A 20,962-nucleotide genomic window follows, 5' to 3' on the forward strand; every position below is an offset into this window, starting at 1 on the left:
CCTTTAGCTGTATACTCATCAGAAATGTGAACATATAACCACGAAGATGCATGTACTAGAATATTCATAGTAGCCTTAGTATTAATAGTCCCCAACTGGGAACAATCCAAGTGCCCTCAACAGTAAAATGCATAGTAAAAATAAACTGCAGAATAGTCGCACTTTGGAATACTGGATGATATGAATGAATTTCACAAACCTGATGAAAGAAGTCAGACCCAAAAGAGTATAAACTATAAGAGTCCATGCTTTTTCAAGACCTGTTGAAAACCAGACAAAACTAATCTATAATATAATATTAGAAATCAGGTTAGTGGTTGCTCTGGGATCTGCACTGACTGAAAGAGAGAATGCTGGGAGCTTGTGGGGTGTGTTTTACATGAGTGTGTTCAGTTTTTAAAAATTAATTTAGCTTATGATTTATATACTTCAATAATTCAATAAAATCTTCAAAAACGGATCTTCAAGAATGGAAAGCAAAAATAAATAATTTTTTTTTAAATGAAAAGCAAGAAGAGGCATATTAACCAAACAAAATGCTTGGTTTTTGTTTAAATCCTGATTTGAACAAACCCACTGTGAAAAATAAGTGTTTATGAGATAATCAGAAAATTAAGAACACTGACTAGATTTTTCATATCAAATAATTTACTTTGGGGGCTATGTTAGTGGCTTGTCACAGCAGGTTTGGTTTTTTTTTTTATATAGAGTCATTTGAGATACATACTGAAATAATATATGCCTAGGATTTGGTTCAGAATAATACCATCTTCAGTGAAAGATGAGGGAAGAGGGGAAATATTGGTCAGCAACTGATAATTACTGAAACAAGATAATAGATGTCTGGAGGATATAATAATGCTTTTCTCTTTGATTTTGCATATGTTTAAAATTTTCCATCATAAAGAATTTCATAATGTAAGTCTTAAAGTACAGTAGTATGGTAAGAAAATACCTAAACGCAATATGAATTTTTAAAAATGTTTATAGATCAGTGATTTATTAATTAAAAATGTTAAAAGTTTTCCTAAATGACTCCTACTTGCTAGTCCTTAATGGTAAGTTTGAGTTACTTTATGTGCAGTACTTGAAATATTAATGTAAAAATCTATAAGTCATATTTTCTATAGTTAAGAGTATTCTTACTTTATCCATTCAACAAATATAGGCCCAGGCTTTCCTTTAGATGTTGAGGATACCTCAGAGAAAACAGCAGCCAGGTTTCTATTCTTTTGGGGTTGATACTATAGTAAGAGAGATAAACAAGTAAATTAATACTTTATATAACTGTATAATGTGGTTAAAATAATATTAGAGTAACTACGATGGATCTTCGTGCTGTCAGTGCCACCCAAATAACAGTTCTGGGACTTTCCCTCCATCATCACTACTGCCTCTCTGGGTGGAGGAAGGTAACAGAGATCTCACCATTTATATTAAGGGGATTTGTGCATGTCCTGGGCTGTTGAGTGTGCGCATGGGACAGTTTAGGTGGATGCTCAACAAAAGCTCAGAGCGTGGGGTTCCGGGTTTGGACTACATAGGCAGCTGCCAATGGAGAGCCAGCTTCTGTGGCCCTTTTCTTGGGCTAACTCTCTACCAGATTTTCTCCTGGGATTTGTGTGTGTGCATGTGCGTGTGTTTTAACAGTCCCTGACCTCCATTAGCCTCTTCCTTCTACATCCCTTTCTGTCCATCCAGTGTACCACTCAGGAGTTGAAAGTTGTGGCGGGGCAGTCACCTGTTTCTCCCTCTGTTACTTCCTTGCTTCAGGTTCTTCTCAGGGCCTCCCCTTAAGAGCCTAGCTTGAAAATTACACATCCTGAATATTGTTTTTTCTCTTTGCATTCCCTAATTCTCTGGGACACCCTCTATCTCCAGGAAAAAAGTCCTGAGGTACAGCTGATAAAGGGAAACATGAAGCATAAAATTTCAACATCTCCTTTTGCTATGTGGAGAAGGAAAGAAAGGGGGTTTCATTAGAGAGCTTAAGGGTCTCCTTTAGACAGAATTGTTTGGGGAAAGACTGAGGAAGTGACATTCAAGTTAAGACTTGAAAGGTAAGAGGAACCTATTATAGGAACAGATGAGGGAAAAGAATCTAGACAGTGTAAACATCAATCACAAAGGTTTGGGACAAGAGGAAGTGTGGAATGTTCTGGAATTTGACAGAAAGGCAGAGTACTGGAAACTTCTTTCCCTTTCTCTTCCAACTAATCTTTGCTGTTGAGATGCTACTATTAGAACGCACTATAAACAGTAACCAAAATTTGGGTTTGGAGACACTCAATACTTAAGCATTTCAGGACTTTTTTGTTGTTGTTCTCTTTGGCATTCATACCCTATAGACATACAATAATTAAACCTAACATGGGGACTTTTCTGGTGGTCCAGTGGTTAAGACTCCGTACTTCCACTTACTCTGCACCACAGGGGCTGCAGGTAAGATGTAGTCTGCTACCAAAAAAAAAACGTAATATGATTCTGGCAACCATTGAAAATGATAGCTAAAGTCAATTACTCCCAAAATTATTCACTAAAGAATAGCATAGATGTTGCTCAAGAGCCTTAAAAGGTCATACAAATAAAAATATTTATGAAGACATTTTTTAGAGCTTGGAAGAATAAGTTATGTTAAATAAAACTTCAGGATGTGAAACTACATACTTAACTATGATTTTTATTATTCAAAATATAACTATAGATATTTGAAAAAATATATCAAAATATTAGTAGGGCTTCCCTGGTGTCTCAGTGGTAAAGAATCTGCCTGCCAATGGAGGAGACAGAGGTTTGATCCCTGGTTCAGCAAGATCCCACATGCCTCGGGGCAACTAAGGCCATGCTCCTCAACTACCGAAGGCCACGTACTCTAGAGCCTGTGCTCTGCAGCAAGAGAAGCCACTGCAATGAGAAGCCTGAGCCCCACAGCTAGAGAGGCACACCCACTCACCACAACTAGAGAAAAGCCCTTGCAGCAACGAAGACCCAGCACAGCACAGCCCAAAGTAAATAAATAAATATTAAAAAAGAAAATCATCATTAAAAAATACTAATAGTTATCACTAGGTAATGAGAATCTATTATATGCATATAGGAATTTAAGAAAGAACAGGGGGAAAAAAATATAGTAGAAAGTTTCAATGAATATGTCAAAATTATTTTCTAGAACTGAAGGAAATGAATTGCCAGACTGAAAGGATCCACCAAATGCTCAGTTTGGTGGGTGAAAATAGACGCATACCAAGTCAGATTATTGCAGAATTTTAGCACGTTGACGGGAGAGAGCTGATTATTAAGGTTTCAGAGAGAGAGAGAAAAAAGAAGGCACCAACAAATGTTTAGGAGTCAGAATGACTTTGGACTTACTCAGCAGTAGCAGAACCTGGAAAACACTGTCTTCAAAGTTCTGGAGCAACAATGCCCTTGTCCTAATGGTGGCCCCAAAGCATCAGAGTTCCCAGTCTTTAGAGGCGAGTTGCACAATAGACATATCAGAAGTAACTCATAAATCAAAATGTGGAGGGCTCTCCCCACATGTTTTTCTCTGTGTGAACCCCTGGGCCTTTGCACATCCCAGTGTGAGTTGTGTGGGGGAACTTGTAGGAGTAATCAAGGTTGAAGTTTCCAGGTGGGAGCAGAACTCACATTTAATGTCATTTAAATAAAATAATGTGATATTTCTTATACCACTCAAAATCATGGTTATAAAATATCTGCTATCATAGTTATTAGAGTAAAATTTAAGGACATAAAAATTATAGTAATAATCATAGGTATAAACTAATTATTATGGAAAATCAGATGTTCGTGAGCTGGTGGTCTATTTAAAACTCTATAACTTCTCCAGATTACTAATAACTTCCAACAGGTTTCACATAGAAAGTCCAAGATAGTAGCAAACACTTGTCATCCTTATTCTTCAAAAAGGCCTAGCTCCCTGCTTGGAAGAGAATACAGTGAGAACAAAACACAGATTTATATTTCAATAAAATATAATTCTGCTCTAGGACAATAGGATGCCTATTTAACACGCTTTTCTTTATTTTAACGATAAAAGTAAAGCTCTGTGAAATGACCAAAGATACTTTTTTTTAAAGGTCTTGAAAACTATTCTTTGAGAGCAGTTTTAGGTTCACAAGAAAATTGAGAGAAAGGTTCCGAGATATCCCAAATACATCCCACCCGTGCATGTACATGGTCTGCCCTATTAACATCTCCCACAAGAGAAGTACATTTATTACAACTGATAAACCCATGTTGAAACATCACTACTACCCAAAGTCCATAGTTTACATTCAGTTCAGTTCAGTCGCTCAGTCGTGACCAACTCTTTGCGACCCCATGAATCACAGCACGCCAGGCCTCCCAGTCCATCACCAACTCCCGGAGTTCACTTAAACTCATGTCCATTGAGTCAGTGATGCCATCCAGCCATCTCATTCTCTGTCGTCCCCTTCTCCTCCTGCCCCCAATCCTTCCCAGCATCAGTCTTTTCCAGTGAGTCAACTTGTCGCATGAGGTGGCCAAAGTACTGGAGTTTCAGCTTTAGCATCAGTCCTTCCAATGAACACCCAGGATTGATCTCCTTTAGAATGGACTGGTTGGATCTCCTTGCAGTAAAAGGGACTCTCAAGAGTCTTCTCCAGCACCACAGTTCAACAGCATCAATTCTTCGGCGCTCAGCTTTCTTCACAGTCCGACTCTCACATCCATACATGACCACTGGAAAAACCATAGCCTTGACTAGACAGACATTTGTTGGCAAAGTAATATCTCTGCTTTTTAAAATACTATCTAGGTTGGTCATAACTTTCCTTCCAAGGAGTAAGCGTCTTTTAATTTCATGGCTGCAATCAGCACTCGCAGTGATTTTGGAGCCCCCAAAAATAAAGTCTGACACTGCTTCCACTGTTTTTACATCTATTTCCCATGAAGTGATGGGACCAGATGCCATGATCTTTGTTTTCTGAATGTTGAGCTTTAAGCCAACTTTTTCACTCTCCTCTTTCACTTTCATCAAGAGGTTTTTGAGTTCCTCTTCACTTTCTGCTATAAGGGTGGTGTCATCTGCATATCTGAGCTTATTGATATTTCTCCCGGCAATCTTGATTCCAGCTTATGCTTCTTCCAGCCCAGCATTCCTCATGATGTACTCTGCATATAAGTTAAATAAGCAGGGTGACAATATACAACCTTGATGTACTCCTTTTCCTATTTGGAACCAGTCTATTGTTCCATGTACAGTTCTGACTGTTGCTTCCTGACCTGCATACAGGTTTCTCAAGAGGCAGGTCAGGTGGTCTGGTATTCCCATCTATTTCAGAATGTTCCACAGTTTATTGTGATCCACACAGTCAAAGGCTTTGGCATAGTCAATGAAGCAGAAATAGATGCTCTTCTGGAACTCTCTTGCTTTCTCCATGATCCACCGGATGTTGGCAATTTGATCTCTGGTGCCTCTGCCTTTTCTAAAACCTGCTTGAACATCTGGAAGTTCACGGTTCACATACTGCTGAAGCCTGGCTTGGCGAATTTTGAGCAGTACTTTAGTAGCGTGTGAGATGAGTGCAATTGTGCAGTAGTTTGAGCATTCTTTGGCATTGCCCTTCTTTGGGATTGGGATGAAGCCTGACCTTTTCCAGTCCTATGGCCACTGCTGAGTTTTCCAAATTTGCTGGCATATTGAGTGCAGCACTTTCACAGCATTATCTTTCAGGATTTGAAATAGCTCAACTGGAATTCCATCCCCTCCACTAGCTTTGTTCGTAGTGATGCTTTCTAAGGCCCACTTAACTTTACATTCCAAGATGTCTGGCTCTAGGTGAGTGATCACACCATTAGAATTTACTTTTGGTGTTGGACATCCAATGGATTTGGACAAATATAATGACATGTATCCATCATTATAGAATAATACAAAGTAGTTTCATGGCCCTAAAAATCCTCTGTGCTCTGCCTATTCATCCCTACCTCCCCCAAACCCTGGCCAACAATGATCTTTTTATTGGCTCCATAGTTTTGCCTTTCCGGAATGTCATATAGTTGGAATTATTCAGTGTGAAGATTTTTCAAATTGGTTTCTTTCTTTTAGAAACACATATTTAAATTTCCTCCATGTCTTCTCATGGCTAGATAGCTCATTTCTTTTTACCACTGAACAGTATTAACTTCTTTGGATATACCAGTTACTAAAAGGACATCTTGTCAGCTTTTAAGTTCTGACAGTTTTGAATAAAGCTGGTATAAACATCCACTTGCAGGTTTCTGTGCAGATGTAAGTTTTCAATGTTTTTCAGTATATACAGTCATCCATCAGTTCTCACAGGTGTTGGTCCCAGGACTCTCATGGATATAAAAATCTGTAGATGTTCACATTCCTTATACAAAATGGTATGATATAGGTGGTCCTCCATATCAACGGGTTTCACATCCTTGGATTCAACAAACCACGGATCAAAAATCAATCTACAAGGAATTCCCTGGTGGTCCAGTGGTTAGGCCACCACACTTTCACTGCCAGGGGGCCGGGTTCAATTCTGCTTGGGGAACTAGAATCCCACAAGCTGTGTATTGCAGCCAAAAAGACAAAAAACAAAAATCGATCTACATCTGTGATCCACAACAAATTCTTTTTTTGTGGAGGATGTAAGTCTATGTCTAGAGTCATATTTTTGCCAGAAGCACATTTTGTGTTTAAAAATTAATCACTGCAGAGAAGATGCAGAAATACTTCTGTTGCAAATACCAAAAATCATGCTGAAAAATTTTTTTACTGAGATATAATGTACACACCATACCATTTGCCATTTAAAGGTGTATAACTTAGTGGTTTCAAGTATATTAACAAGGCTGTGAAAACATCATCACTATCTAACTCCAGAATATTTTAATCACCCCCAAAAGAAACCCAGTCAGCAATCATCACTCCACTATGTCCTCCTCCCTCAGACCCTGGTAACCACTAATATACCTTCTGTCTTTATGGATTTTCTTTTTCTGAACATTTTGTGTAAATGGAATCATACAAAACGTGATCTTTTGTGTCCAGCTTCTTTCACTTAGCATAATCTTTTTAAGGTTTACCTGTATTGAAACATCTATCAGTACTTTATTCCTATTTATTAGAATAGTAAATATTCCATTATTTAGATGTATTACATTTTTTAAAAAATCCATTCATCAATGGATGGACATGTGGGTTGTTTCCACTTTTTTTTTTTTTTTTTACTATTTTGAATAACACTGCAATTGAACATTTGTGTACAGTTTTATATGGACATTTGTTTTCAAATCTACTGAGTGTATACCTAGAAGTGGAATTCCTGGGTCATGCAGTAACTCTATGTGTAAACTTTTGAGGAACTTCAAGACTTTTGCAAAGTGGCCACACCATTTTGCATTTCTGCCAGCAGTGTATGAGGATTCCAATTTCTCCACATTCTTACACTTGTTATTCATTTCGAAAAAAATATAGCCATCCTAGTATATATGAGGTAATAGCTACACTCTGAGATTTTAAATGTATTTGTGGAACAATTACTGATTGTGGACAAAATACTGATTGTAGAACAAATATTGATTATTTTAATCAGTGAAAGAGCTTTTCAAAGCCCAACATTGTTATTTCTGAAGTGATTAGTGAGAATGTAATTAATGAATAATCATTATCTCCTACTCTAGCCATGTTTTATAACTTCTCACAAGTATCTAACTCAAGTTATACAACCCAGACAATTACACAAATATTAGATGATTATATTTGTGATGAATATAAATGGGTTATACAATAAAACCACTGACAGCTAGAGAGTCCCATATGGCAGCTCACAGAAAGAGAAATCTACTTTTGATAGAAAACAGACTATATCTATATTTAATCTCATCTGGGATCTTTGTATTGGCTAACCAAAGCTCTTTTAAAAAATCCATTAGAGTATAAATTCAGATTCCTCATCAGCACTAAGACATTTAACAGAACAACATCAGAATAAATAAGGGACTTTTATGATATCCTTCCTATGGTAGGTTGAATAACTATACCCCCAAAGATATTCATATCCTAATTCTTTTGAATGTCACCTTATGAAACAAAAAAGGATTTTGAAGATGTGATTAAATTCAGGAACTTGAGATGAGGGTATCTTGGACTATTACCCAAGAAGTCCCTAAACGTAATCACATGTATCCTTATAAGAGAGAGACAGGAGATCTGACATAGGGGAGAAAGCATGGAAGTACACTGGAGTGATGTACCACAAGCAACTTAGAAAGCTAGCAGCTGCTGGAAGGCTGGAAGGCACAAGAAACAGATTCTCCCCAGAGAGCCTCCAGCAAGAGTCTGGTCCTACTGACAGCTTGATTTTGACCCAGTGAAACTCTCTTCAGACTTCTGGCCTCTAGAACCGTGAAAGAATGTTTCTGTTCTAAAACCAACAAGTTTGCTGTGAATTGTTACAGCAGCTGTAGGAAGCTAATACACCCCCTCAAAAAACAAAAAAAACTTGACATAAAAGTACTTAGAATCTGGAATTCTAGGTATAATTTACCTAGAAATCACAAGTCAGAGCAGAATAAAAACATTTTCAGACAAGCAAGTTCTCAAGAAATTAATCTCCTCTGTACTGTTTCTCAGGAAGTTACAGGAATAAATAAGAGAGTAAACCAAGAAAGTGTACACAGATCAGATCCAGAAGCATGATCTCCAAAATGCTGCTCAGCATGGCCAAAACAACAGCAACAACAAAAACAACCAAGGGAAACCCTAGGATGGCAGCCGGTATAGGCATAGACAGTAAGTAGCTCAATTTGAAACTGATAGATTTCTAATGTGACTGAACTGGTGGAAAGTTTTACTGAGAGGATATAGGAAGAATTAAGAAAGCAAGGAAAGATAATCAAACAAAATTGGGCAACGATTAACTTTAGGATAGACAAAGGCAAAGGAAACAATCTCACTAGATTGAAATGCTCAGCTATGAACAGGCATATAACCTAAATACAGGTTTTTAAGAAAAATTGTAATATTGAGTGTATGGCAAAGGGAAAACAGAGGGGATGGTAAGATTCTATCTTTTGTTACAAGGAAGTCAATAAATAAAGTTGAAAATTGATTAATCAAAAGGTAATAGTATATACAAATCCTTTACAGAAATAAAATATGTGTAAATGCTAGAAAACTAGTTAAGTTGAAAGTAGTTATTTCTGACATGGAGGTCTGGAGGGACTGGGGTGAGATAAGGCAGGAAAATAGCTTTGTCGTTGTTGTTAAAAGCCTTTTAGAAAGTATTTAACTTTTAAAATAATGTCGATGCTTTACTTTCAGAAAATTAATATCCAATTAAAAATAATTTTTACAGGATATATATACGGGCTCTTGAAAGAGAAAATATCAGGACAAGCACAAGGCCAATGATATTGCATTGGTAGAATTTATGTTACCTATTCTTAAGAGTATTAAAAATAATTTCTAAACATGGGCAAATTTTCAAGAGAGAGGCGTTGATTAGCTTGAGTAGGTTGAGCTCTACAGAGATAGTGTAAAATAACCTGCCTAGTGTAACAAAACTCTCACAAATGTCCGTAAGACCCCAGCCATCTCCATTAGGTTTAGTCTTGAGGGCAGGTACTACAATTCAACCTATTTCTACAATGCCTGGCTCATAACAAGCAACTCAATAAGCGTATGGTGAAAATGGGGTGCAGGAACACTAAGTACACTGACCACATGAAAAACCTAGGTGAATTAGGTGAGGGAGATGGCAGTTAACAATCTGGGATTTGGGCTCAGAAAGAATTCTGAAGTCCTTCGCTGTTACTTATTAGATGTATAGAAAATATGCTAACTTAGCTTCTTTTTCATAAAATAGTGAGAAATACTAGTTTCTGCTTCAAAAAGTTGTCCTGAAGATTAAATAAGATGGTGCACACAAAGTATTTCATAGTCTGACGCATGAGAACCCTAGAGAAATGTCAGCTATAACTATTACCAAATGGAGACTCTTGAATTTCTTGCGTCAACTCAAACGACTGCAGTGTAAACACTGTTTTTGTTTTTGGCCATGCAGGGCAGCTTGTGGGAACTTACTTCTGGGACCAGGTATCTAACCAGGCCTCAGCAGTAAAAATGCCCAGTCCCAACCATTGGACCACCAAGGAATTCCCTAAATATTGTTTAGATGTTTACCAGTGAGAAAAAAAAGGAGAAGAAATGAACAGTTTTTGGCCTATCATGTGCCACGTACTTTATATATGTTATTATTTTAATTCTTACAATAATAGTAATCATTATTATCTCCACTTTGCAAATAAGGCAACCAAGGTTGGGAGGAGTTAGGCAATTTCCTTCAGGTACCCATTGGACAGAGGAGCCTGGTGGGCTATAGTCCATAGGGTAACATGGAGTCGGACATGACTGAATCAACTTAGCATGCATGCACACACTCATTTTTTTAGTGACTACTTTGTGTAAGGCTCCGTTCAAGATACTGGGAAAACAATATTGAACAAAACAATCACAGAACTTACATTCTAGAAAAGTAGATAGACAATATACTGTAATGTAATTATAGATTGTAGTAAGAGTTATGAAGGAAATAAAGAGGGTCTTGAGATAGAAAATTATAGGAGAAATGTTTATATATTTAGATAGGATAGTCAAGAAAGGCCTTTTTAAAGAGAAAGTTGAGCTGAGATTTGAAAGATAAGAATGGGTAAGGCATCCAAGGAGCCAAACTAGATGGCTGTAGGGAGATGCTACAAGTCTGGCTGTATAGATATACAAATACAAAGGTATGGCTGCAGGAAAGAACTTAGAAATTCTGGAACATGGTAGTGGCTGGAGCTGTTTGTGCAGGCCAAGGTCAGATCATGAGGGTGTTGGGGCCCATGGAAAGCTGCCCCCAAATGTACCTCGGTGCCATATCTTTAATCAACCAATTAATTAATTTTTTGGGTTGCACTGAGTCTTTGTTGGGCTTCCCAGATGGCGCTAGTGGTAAAGAACCTGCCTGTCAATAGAGGTGGCATATGAGACTTGGGTTCCATCTCTGGGTTGGGAAGATCCCCTGGAGGAGGGCAGGGCAACTCACTCCAGTATTCTTGCCTGGAGAATCCCATGGACAGAGGAAGCTGGCAGGCTATAGTCCTTAGGATCGCAGAGTCAAACATGACTGAAGCAACTTAGCAGGCATGTGCTCACACACAGGTGTGTGCAGGGTGCAGGCTTTCTCTAGTTTCCTAGAGCGAGGGCTACTCTCTAGTGTGTGGGCTTCTCATTGAGATGGTTTCTCTTGTTGTGGAGCATAGGCTCTAGGCACATGGGCTTCAGTAGTTGTGGTTTACAGACTTATTTGCTCTGAGGCATTCGGGATCTTCCTGGACCGGGGATTGAACTTGTGTCCCCTCATTGGCAGGCAGATTCTTAACCACTGTACCACCAGGTTCAGTTCAGTCCAGTTGCTCAGTTGTGTTCAATTCTTTGTGATCCCATGGACTGCAGCACACCAGGCTTCCATATTCTTCACCATCTCCCAGAGCTTACTCAAACTAATGTCCATTGAGTGACTGAGGCCATCCAACCATCTCATCCTCTGTCGTCCCCTTCTCCTCCTGCCTTCAATCTTTCCCAACATCAGGGTCTTTTCCAGTGAGTCATTTCTTTGCATCGGCTGGCCAAAGTATTGGGGTTTAGCTTCAGCAACAGTCCTTCCAATGAATATTCAGGACTAATTTCCTTTACGATTGACTGGTTTGATCCCCCTGAAGTCCAAGGGACTCTCAAGAGTCTTCTCCAATACCACAGTTCAAAAGCATCAATTCTTTGGTGCTCAGCTTTCTTTATAGTCCAACTCTCACATCCATATATGACTACTGGAAAAATCATAGCTTTGACTAGACTGACCTTAGTTGGCAAAGTAATGTCTCTGCTTTTTAATATGCTGTCTAGGTTGGTCATAGCTTTTCTTCCAAGGAGCGAGAGTCTTTTGATTTCATGGCTGCAGTCACCATCTGCAGTGATTTTGGAGCACCCCCCCCAAAAAAAGTCTGTCACTGTTTCCACTGTTTCCCCATCTATTTGCCATGAAGTGATGGGACCGATGCCCTGATTTTAGTTTTTTGAATGTTGAGTTTTAAGCCAACTCTTACACTCTCCTCTTTCACTTTCATTAAGAGGCTCTTTGGTTCTTCTTTGCTTTCTGCCATAAGGGTGGTGTCATTTGCGTATCTGATGTTATTGATATTTCTCCTGGCAATCTTGATTCCAGCTTGTGCTTCATCCAACCTGGCATTGCATATAAGTTAAATAAGCAGGGTGACAATATACAGCCTTGACATACTCCGTTCCCAGTTTAGAACCAGTCTGTTCCATGTCCGGTTCTAACTGTTGCTTCTTGACCTGCATACAGATTTCAGGAGGAAGTCCCTTAATGTTATTTTGATAATTTGGAATTAATGTTACTTAAGAAATGGCCAATGCTAGAGGGACTCTTTGACTCTCTGTATCCCTGCTGCTACTGCTGCTGCTAAGTCACTTCAGTCGTGTCCGACTCTGTGTGACCCCATAGACAAGCAAGAACACAGGAGTGGGTTGCCATTTCCTTCTCCAATGTGTGAAAGTGAAAAGTGCAGGAAATAATCTCTCACAGGAAAGGTGCACTCCCTGCATCTGTAGGTAAAAGGACACTCTCTGGCCAGAGGCAGGGAGTTCAGGCAAGAAGCCTAGTTAAACAAATCTTGTTACTTTTAATTTGCTACCCCAAACCTAAAATGTTTAGATTCTTCACTAATTGAGCACCCAAAACTAAGTTTCTTTGTAAAATTTTCACAAATTTATTGCTTTTTTTTTTTGTCTAAAATTATAAGCTGCCGGCTTTGCTACTTCCTAGGTCCAATTTCTATGAGACCTCCCTCTGTTCCAATTAAAATTTAGGTTGTTTTTTTTCCTCCTGTTAACCTGCATTGTGTCAATGTCATCATTAGTCCAGCAATAAGAACTCAAAATAGTTTGCTGCTGCTGCTAAGCCACTTCAGTCGTGTCGGACTCTGTGTGACCCCATAGATGGAAGCCCACCAGGCTCCCCCGTCCCTGGGATTCTCCAGGCAAGAACACTGGAGTGGGTTGCCATTTCCTTCTCCAATGTGTGAAAGTGAAAAGTGAAAGCGAAGTCGCTCTGTCGTGTCCAACCCTTAGCCACCCCATGGACTGCAGCCTACCAGGCTCCTCCGTCCATGGGATTTTCTAGGCAAGAGTACTGGAGTGGCTTGCCATTGCCTTACCTATCCTAAAAATTTCCCCCTTCTTGACAAGTGCCGTACCAGACATGGTAAGAAGTTTGGATTTTGAGAGTTGGACACGACTGAGCGACTGAACTGAACTGAACAATGAAAAGCTAATGTAAGGTTATAAAGTACACGAAGAGCATGATCTGTTCTATTCTTAAAAAGTGCCTTCCCTTTGCTAAGCAAAAGAGATGGGAATGGAAAAGAATAGAAGTAGGGAAACCTGTTAAGGAGGTTATTAAGGACAGTTATTCAGGGCAGAGATAAGAGAGACTTGGACTAGACTGGTAGGCAGAAGCGATAAAACCAACAGGTCTGCATTGGACAAGGAGAACAAAGGAATCAAAGGTCTGGTTAGAACCACGTGTCTAAACCAGAAAGATCAGGGTGGAGGTAAGGGGGGTTAGGGTGAAGAGTTCCATTTTGGATAGGTTCATTTAGATGCTGGTGAGCCATCTAAGAGGAGATATCAGTAGACAACTGGCTATGCAGGATGAGATGACCATTTATCTAAACTGTAGATGTGTCGATTCCAGGGGAAGAAGGTAGGTTAATAAGCAGAGGAACACTTAAGGAGGCCTGCGAAATTTCCACCCATCGGAAACTACAAAGAAATCTAGGTTCCTATGGGCTAAGGATGGTCCCAAAGCGAAGTTCCCAGAACCGAGTATAGCACAGGCCCATGATTCTTTATTTCCTGGGTCTGAGACCCACATCTAATCTGGTCGAGTAACCGTAAACACTGCCAGAACGCCCAAAGTACTGCTACGGAAGCCGGCGGTCTCAGCGCGAGAGGAACCGGGTTGCGTTGCCTGCCGGGAGTTGTAGGCTGACGGCCGTGGGCGTTTGCGCAACCTCCTTGAGATGCCTGCGGGATGCTGCGCCACGTAGATTGAGCCTGAAACAGCTACTGCAGGACCGTGGTCGGAAAACGCAAATCTGACCTTGCTTTCTTGCTTCGGATCATTTGGCGAGGACGAGTTCTCATCAATCAAAGGATAAATCTATAGTCCTAAAGCAACATTCAGTATCTTTTTTCGAACCCGGGTCTCCTGCATTGTAGGCAGACGCTTTACCATCTGAGCTACCAAGGAAGCCCTTTTTAGCCTTAACATTTCCTAATTATTCTTCAAGACGATTCTGGACGCTTCCTCCGAGAAAGGGGCTTGCTTTGGACCTCTCTTTTTCTGTGCTTCCACAGCTGCTGCTAAGTCACTTCAGTCGTGTCCGACTCTGTGTGACCCCATAGACGGCAGCCCACCAGGCTCCTGGGATTCTCCAGGCAAGAACATTTGAGCGGGTTGCCATTTCCTTCTCCAATGTGTGAAAGTGAAAAGGGAAAGTGAAGTCGCTCAGTCATGTCTGACTCGTAGCGACCCCATGGACTGCAGTCTACCAGGCTCCTCCGTCCATGGGTTTTCTAGGCAAGAGTACTGGAGTGGCTTGCCATTGCCTTCTCCGAGCACTATCTTACAATTTTCTAATATCATTTACAATAACAGCTAGGTTTCCGGAGCGCTTACATGGTCGTTCTAAACTATTTACTCTCACCAGTGAGACAGTTGCTATCAGTCCCATTCTTCAGATGAGGAAACTCTGGCCTAGAGACGTTCTGTAATTTGAGCACGACCACGTCGAAGTGTGAGTAGTCACGGGGAGTCTCCCACTAGACTACGCGTTCCAGAGTGGCACCGCCGGACCAGCTATTTCCTTTCCCGTGGGCCACGCCCTGGGGGCGGGGTCTGGTGACGACACCGCGTCCCATGGTGCTTTGCGCGCCAGCGCTGCCATTGGCCCGGCGAGTCGGCTCGTTTTTCAAATTGAGGCGCCGAGTCGTTGCTCGGTTTCCTGGGCTTCGGGAGGAGACTAGGTTTGTGATTCGAAGGTTCGGGCTAGTGCGGGGCAGACGCCGCGGCCAGTCACGGTTCCTGGTGGATAGCGGTTTCCGCGGGCACGCCAGCACCCGGCAGGGGAGGAGGGCACCTAGGTCCGCTCCGGCCGCCGAGCCGCTCCACGCCCCACTGCGCCCGAGTCCGTGACCCGGCCTTCGTAGGGGACAGTCATGGCGTCTCAGCCGAATTCATCTGCGAAGAAGAAAGATGAAAAGGGGAAGAACATCCAGGTGGTGGTGAGATGCAGGTAGGGCGAGCTTGCAGGGTTCCGAGCCCTGGGCTTTGCTGCCGGGCTCCTTCCTGCGTGGTGCGAGGAGAGGGATTTTGTTGGCAATTTTCTGAAGGAACCAGACCTTCCTGTTTCTTAGTTTCCTGCGTTCTGTTCGAGAAAATGACACCAGGTTACTGTGAGGAGTAAGTTAGTGTTTTGTTTTGTTTTCAGAAGAAGGAGTTTATAGTTTAAACTGCTATTGAGGAGAAGTTCGTCGCTTTAGTGAAATGTGTTGTTTTTTTTTTTAAATACGACAAAGATTTAGGTGTCATTCTGTATGCCACTCCTTGCAGTTGATCAGTTTGGAAACGACTGCACACCTACTAAACAGATGTTTTAGCACTTAAGTTGTTATGACCATCCTCTCCATCATCTCTAAAAAAGTAATTATTTACCTCTTCACTTTGTTCTAGAAACAATATTTTCTTAATCCTTAGTAAACAAGTAAACATCCTTGTTTTTAAAATTTAAGTTGTAGAATGAGTTTATGTTTTAAAAAATCAAGGAGACAACTAGAGTTGTGCTAGATTTTCCAGGGGGTGGGTAAAGGTGTTCAGCTCTCTCCTGATTAGTTCCCGCATCATTTCCCAGCTTTAAAATGCTAGGAGAGGAAGCACATACTTATAGAATCTATTGCTTAATCAAATATTGGATTGATTTTGCTTTTTAGACGCCCTACACAGTTTGCTGGTATATGTGTATTTTGTGTGTCTATTTTTGTTGCTGTGATATGTAAAACTACCAACTCTCAGAAACTTTTCTGTAAATCCAAACATATTCTAAAATTAAAAGGTTATTTTAAAAGTGTATTAACAAACTTTTTTAGGTTATTGCCTACACAGCTTTGGTGGCTTCAGTTGTATATATCAAAGGTAATAGCTAACTCTAAAGTAGGTGCCTGAGAAGACACTTGGTGGTAACCCGAAGTCTAGCCAATTATCAATTGCACTCTGGGGTCTCTGTTTATAGTTACTTGTCTTGAAGATTAAGAAAACCAGCGCATATTCAAATACAAATTTTTATATGATTTTGATCATTTAATTAAGTCAGGCAGTATTACCTTTTCTATGTGGCTTTATTTTCTTTAACTTCATTTTTATTGTTAGTTAAAAAATAGGTCAGACCTATAAAAAATTATAAAGAACAATATAACAAGCGTCTGTGTTTAGAAACAGAAGAATCATTACAACTAGAATCCCACTGTATCCCTCCGCATCCCTTCTACCTCAAGAGTTGAATTTCATGTTTATTACCTCCGTACATTTAAAGCCTTAACTTAAAAGAGATTTATTTTATCGCTAATGAAAAGTGCTTCGGTAGTGTCCAGTGTTTACAATAATTTCAGTATAAAGAGATGTTTTTCTTTTCAGATTAGCCTTTTCTTTTTCAAATGGCCCTCCTACTGCAAAGATTTCTGTTCTTAGTGTGGGGGTGGTGTGGTGTGTGTGCTCAATTGTTTCCGAATCTTTGCGACCCCATTGTCTGTAGCCCATCAGGCTCCTCTATTCATGGGATTTCCCAGGCTAGAATACTGGAGTGGGTTGCCATTTCCTTCTCCAGGGGATCTTCCTGACCCAGAGATTGAACCTGTTTCTCTGCCGTCTCCTGCCTTGGCAGGTGGATTCTTTACCACTGTGCCACCTGGGAAGCCCAGTGTGTCCTTAAACTTTACTAAATAAACAACTTATGCCCTTGAGGGTTATCAAATCTTTTCTCAAAGGGCCCAGATAGTAAATATTTTAGGCTTTTCAGATTACATGTGGTTTCTGTCACATAATCTTCTCTGATTTTTTTTTCCCCAGTTTTAAACTTTTAATGGCAACAGTTTGTGATAACCTAAGAGATCAGCCTGAGGGCTTCCCTCGTAGCTCAGTTGGTAAAGAATCTGCCTACAATGCAGGAGACCTGGGTTTGATCCCTGGGTCCAGAAGATCCTCTGGAGAAGGAAATGGCAACCCAGTCCAGTAATCTTGCCTGGAGAATCTCATGGACAGAGGAGCCTGGCAGGCTATGGTCCGTGGGGTCACAAGAGTTGGACATGACTTAGTAACTAAACCACCAAGAGATCAGCAAAATTTTAAGAGAGATGACTTCAGTTTTTTATTACAATGAATGCAATCTTTACCTAAGAAATCAGCAAAATTTTAAGAGATGACTTCATTTTTTGATTACAATGAATACAGTCTTTATGATGTTCTTTACTTTACAGTAGCTGTATGAATATTTATGGAGTGAATGAGTGAATAGTGGACAGGACTTTTTTTTAAATCCTCAGTCTTTCTTTACCATTTTGGTTGTTTGAATTTTAATATGACTGTAGTGAAAGCATTAGTGTTAGTCCCTTAGTTGTGTATGACTCTTTGCGACTACATAGACTGTAGCCCGCCAGGCTCCTCTGTTCACGGAAATCTCCAGGCAAGAATACTCAAGTGAGTAGCCATTCCCTTCTTCAGGGTATCTTCCCCACCCAGAAATTGAACCCAGGTCTCCTGCATTGCAGGCAGATTCTTACTGTCTGGACCACCAGGGAAGGCCAACTACAATTGATGGTTTTGCTAGTGTCATCAGCAGCAACCTTACAATTTCCAATTAAAGAAGTCTGGATAGGAAAATAGTTGGTTGACAGTACTCTTTATTGCAGTATAAACAGTCCCTAAAGGTCCTTTTTGGTAGCTTTGATAACTTTTAGGAATGTGTGATTTGTGGGAATTTCTACTGCTTTGCCCAAACAACTTGAATGGTATTCATTTGGTAACTTAATCACACATCCAGACAAGAGATTAGACCAATTGGAAAAGCTTCAACCACAGGAGAGCAATTCTGCATACTGTGACTTTTGTGCATTGTTAGGTTTCAGTACATTTAACAAATGATAGCATGACAAGATATTACTTGGAAATTACTGTTAGATTTCTCAGGATCACAAATGTGGTCTTCAGACATGGAGGTGGGGCATGCCAGAAAACACTGAGGTATCCTTCTTAACATAAATAGCAGTTTGGTTAGTCTAGTGATGAGTGGAAAAATAACTTCCTATTTGACATTTCCTGTCACAGTATGTGATAATGGGAAAAGTGAACTCAGGGCAAGAATACCTCTCCCTTTGGCTCAGATTTGTGTTAAGTGTATCAGTATCTTATGGATGCTACTTTGTGGACAGTGGTTCTTTTTAGCTTCCCTTTTCATTCCCCTGAGGATGACATTTATTAAGCAGTGTAGTATAACAGATATTAATATTTAAAAGTCTGCTAAGTAGAGTAGTAGATGCTGGGGAAACAGTAAATTACATAGGACTTCTTTCCCTACATTTTGAGGTTGGTACTATTACCAACCTTTTAATTTTCAAATGAGGAGACAGGCACAAAGGGCTCCATTGCCCAGGCGGACTGGATGAAGAGTCCTCATTCTACTGAAATGCCTAAGGAGGCATTTATCTTATTTTACTTCACATGGAGTCTTTCCCATCACGCCTCCTCTATCCTGCTCTGTCCTAATCAAGGCCGCATTAAGTTTCTGCTGTATGTTCCTACAGCACCTTTTACTTCCCCTTACTAAACATCATCTCTCTTATAATCACTTGTTTTATGTTCCCCACTAGACCTCAGTGTCTTGAGGACAAACTGAATTAACACATGTGAAACACTTGGAACAGTGAGTACCTGGCACGTAGTAAGTGCTCTATGTATTAGTCATTATTTTAATGTATTTTTTATTTTGTGCCAGTTATCCCTTGGCAAGTTAATATTTTGGATGCAAATTTGGCATGTTCTTTCTAATACATCATAACCTAACTTGGCCGGATTCTAAGAACAGTGGAAATAGAATTCTGAAGAATAAGTTTCACACTTTTTACAAATTAATTCTCTTAGCATCTACTCCAAGAAACTGTCAGAATTGTACATATCTTTCAAAACTTTTTAAACTAATTTTACTTCTGGCAGTTGAAACCCTTAAAATTCTTCTGTCTGCTCTAGCAGTGTCATTTAGGCCCCATTTAATCTCTGTCACCAACAGTGTGGTTAAAACTTCCCATTGTTCTTGTCTGAGATATTAACAAAAATGTCATCAGTAATCTGATAACTAAGAGTTCTTAATTCTTAAGTGAACGTATTTACAAAACAGACTCACAGACTTAGAGAATGAACTTGTGGTTGCTGGGGAGAAGGGATAGTTAGGGAGTTGTGGATCGACATGGACACACTTCTATATTTAAAATGGATAACCACAAGAACATAGAACTCTGCTTAATGTTAAGTGGCAGCCTGGATAGGAGAGGAGTTTGGGGGAGAATGGACTGTATGACCGAGTCCCTTAGCTGTTTACCTGAAACTATAACAACAGTTTTAATTGGTTATATATACCCCAATACAAAATAAAAAGTTTTTTTAAAAAAGAGTTCTTGAATAACCTTGTGTGTTTCATTTTACAGACCATTTAATTTGACAGAGCGGAAAGCTAATGCCCATTCGGTAGTAGAATGTGATCATGTGCGGAAAGAAGTTAGTGTTCGAACTGGAGGCCTGGCGGACAAAAGCTCAAGGAAAACATATACTTTTGATATGGTACTTACTTCCTAAAGTGCTGCTATTTCTTATTATCCACTAATGTAAAATTATCCTAGTATGTATATTTTCTGTAGGTTCTGGTATAGTTAGAAATTTCAGTTCATCCTCTGAGTTGTCAAATGGTTTCTAGTGGGCTGGATAAGTTAATATATTAAAAACAATTATTAAGGTAATTTTGAAGTTTTTTTTTTTTTTCTTTTTAAGAAATGCCTTTTGTTTTTTGGCTAGGTTTTTGGAGCAAATACTAAACAAATTGATGTTTACCGAAGTGTTGTTTGTCCAATTCTGGATGAAGTTATTATGGGCTATAATTGCACTATTTTTGCGTGAGTGAAACACTTCAAATTGATGAAAAGTTTTAGATGCATGTAATCATTTTTTTTGTTTAACACTTCTGTTAATTTTGACAGATATGGCCAAACCGGCACTGGAAAAACCTTTACAATGGAAGGTGAAAGGTCCCCTAATGAAGAGTATACTTGGGAAGAGGTATTTATTGTTTATATCAGACTTCTGTCTCTAAAGTGGCTCAAGTGCAGCTGAATAAAACTTGGTTGGATGCCTCTGTCTGAAATAGATCAGAGTACCATGTCAAACATGAATTTAGGATAAACTACTAGTATAGTGATATTAAAGTATATGTAATGGATTCTGTTTAAGAAACATAAAGTCTTACTGGAGAGAGAGGAGCAATACATATGGTATAGTTAGGTGAGAGAAGGGTCTCTTTGGGACAGAGAATTGGAGCAGACTATTGTGGGAAAGTGTAATGTGAGTAGGACTTAAAGAGGAAGGCTTTGCAGTGAGGGAGTGAGTCTTGTAAAGTTAGCACAAGCATGGGAGCAGTATGGTACTTTATTAATGATGACTTTGAGTGTGAAATTAAGATCACTGTATTGCTGAAGATTATAGAAAGCACATAGTACATTTCACAAAGAAATGTGTTTAAACCT

At 39.7% G+C, this 20,962-nt stretch overlaps 2 protein-coding genes across 2 annotated transcripts in view; one reads left to right on the forward strand and one right to left on the reverse strand.

The window, feature by feature from the left end:
• IDE (insulin degrading enzyme) overlaps window positions 1-14,971 on the reverse strand; it is a 120,259-nt gene extending 105,288 nt beyond the window's left edge. Inside the window, exon 1 of the mRNA XM_055425082.2 lies at window positions 14,833-14,971. The gene's annotated coding sequence lies outside the window, so the exon portion shown is untranslated. The remainder of the gene's footprint in view (window positions 1-14,832) is intronic.
• A 98-nt stretch (window positions 14,972-15,069) lies between these two features.
• Window positions 15,070-20,962, forward strand: part of KIF11 (kinesin family member 11) — a 39,978-nt gene continuing 34,085 nt past the window's right edge. The window contains exons 1-4 of the mRNA XM_088842142.1: window positions 15,070-15,420; window positions 19,874-20,006; window positions 20,238-20,335; window positions 20,420-20,498. Coding sequence (XP_088698268.1) covers window positions 15,344-15,420; window positions 19,874-20,006; window positions 20,238-20,335; window positions 20,420-20,498 — 387 coding nt within the window. The 5' untranslated portion in view covers window positions 15,070-15,343. The remainder of the gene's footprint in view (window positions 15,421-19,873; window positions 20,007-20,237; window positions 20,336-20,419; window positions 20,499-20,962) is intronic.

The sequence above is a fragment of the Moschus berezovskii genome, chromosome 12, assembly GCF_049115385.1.
Source record: "Moschus berezovskii isolate FMDL1 chromosome 12, NW_MosBer_1.0, whole genome shotgun sequence".
NCBI lineage: Eukaryota > Metazoa > Chordata > Mammalia > Artiodactyla > Moschidae > Moschus > Moschus berezovskii.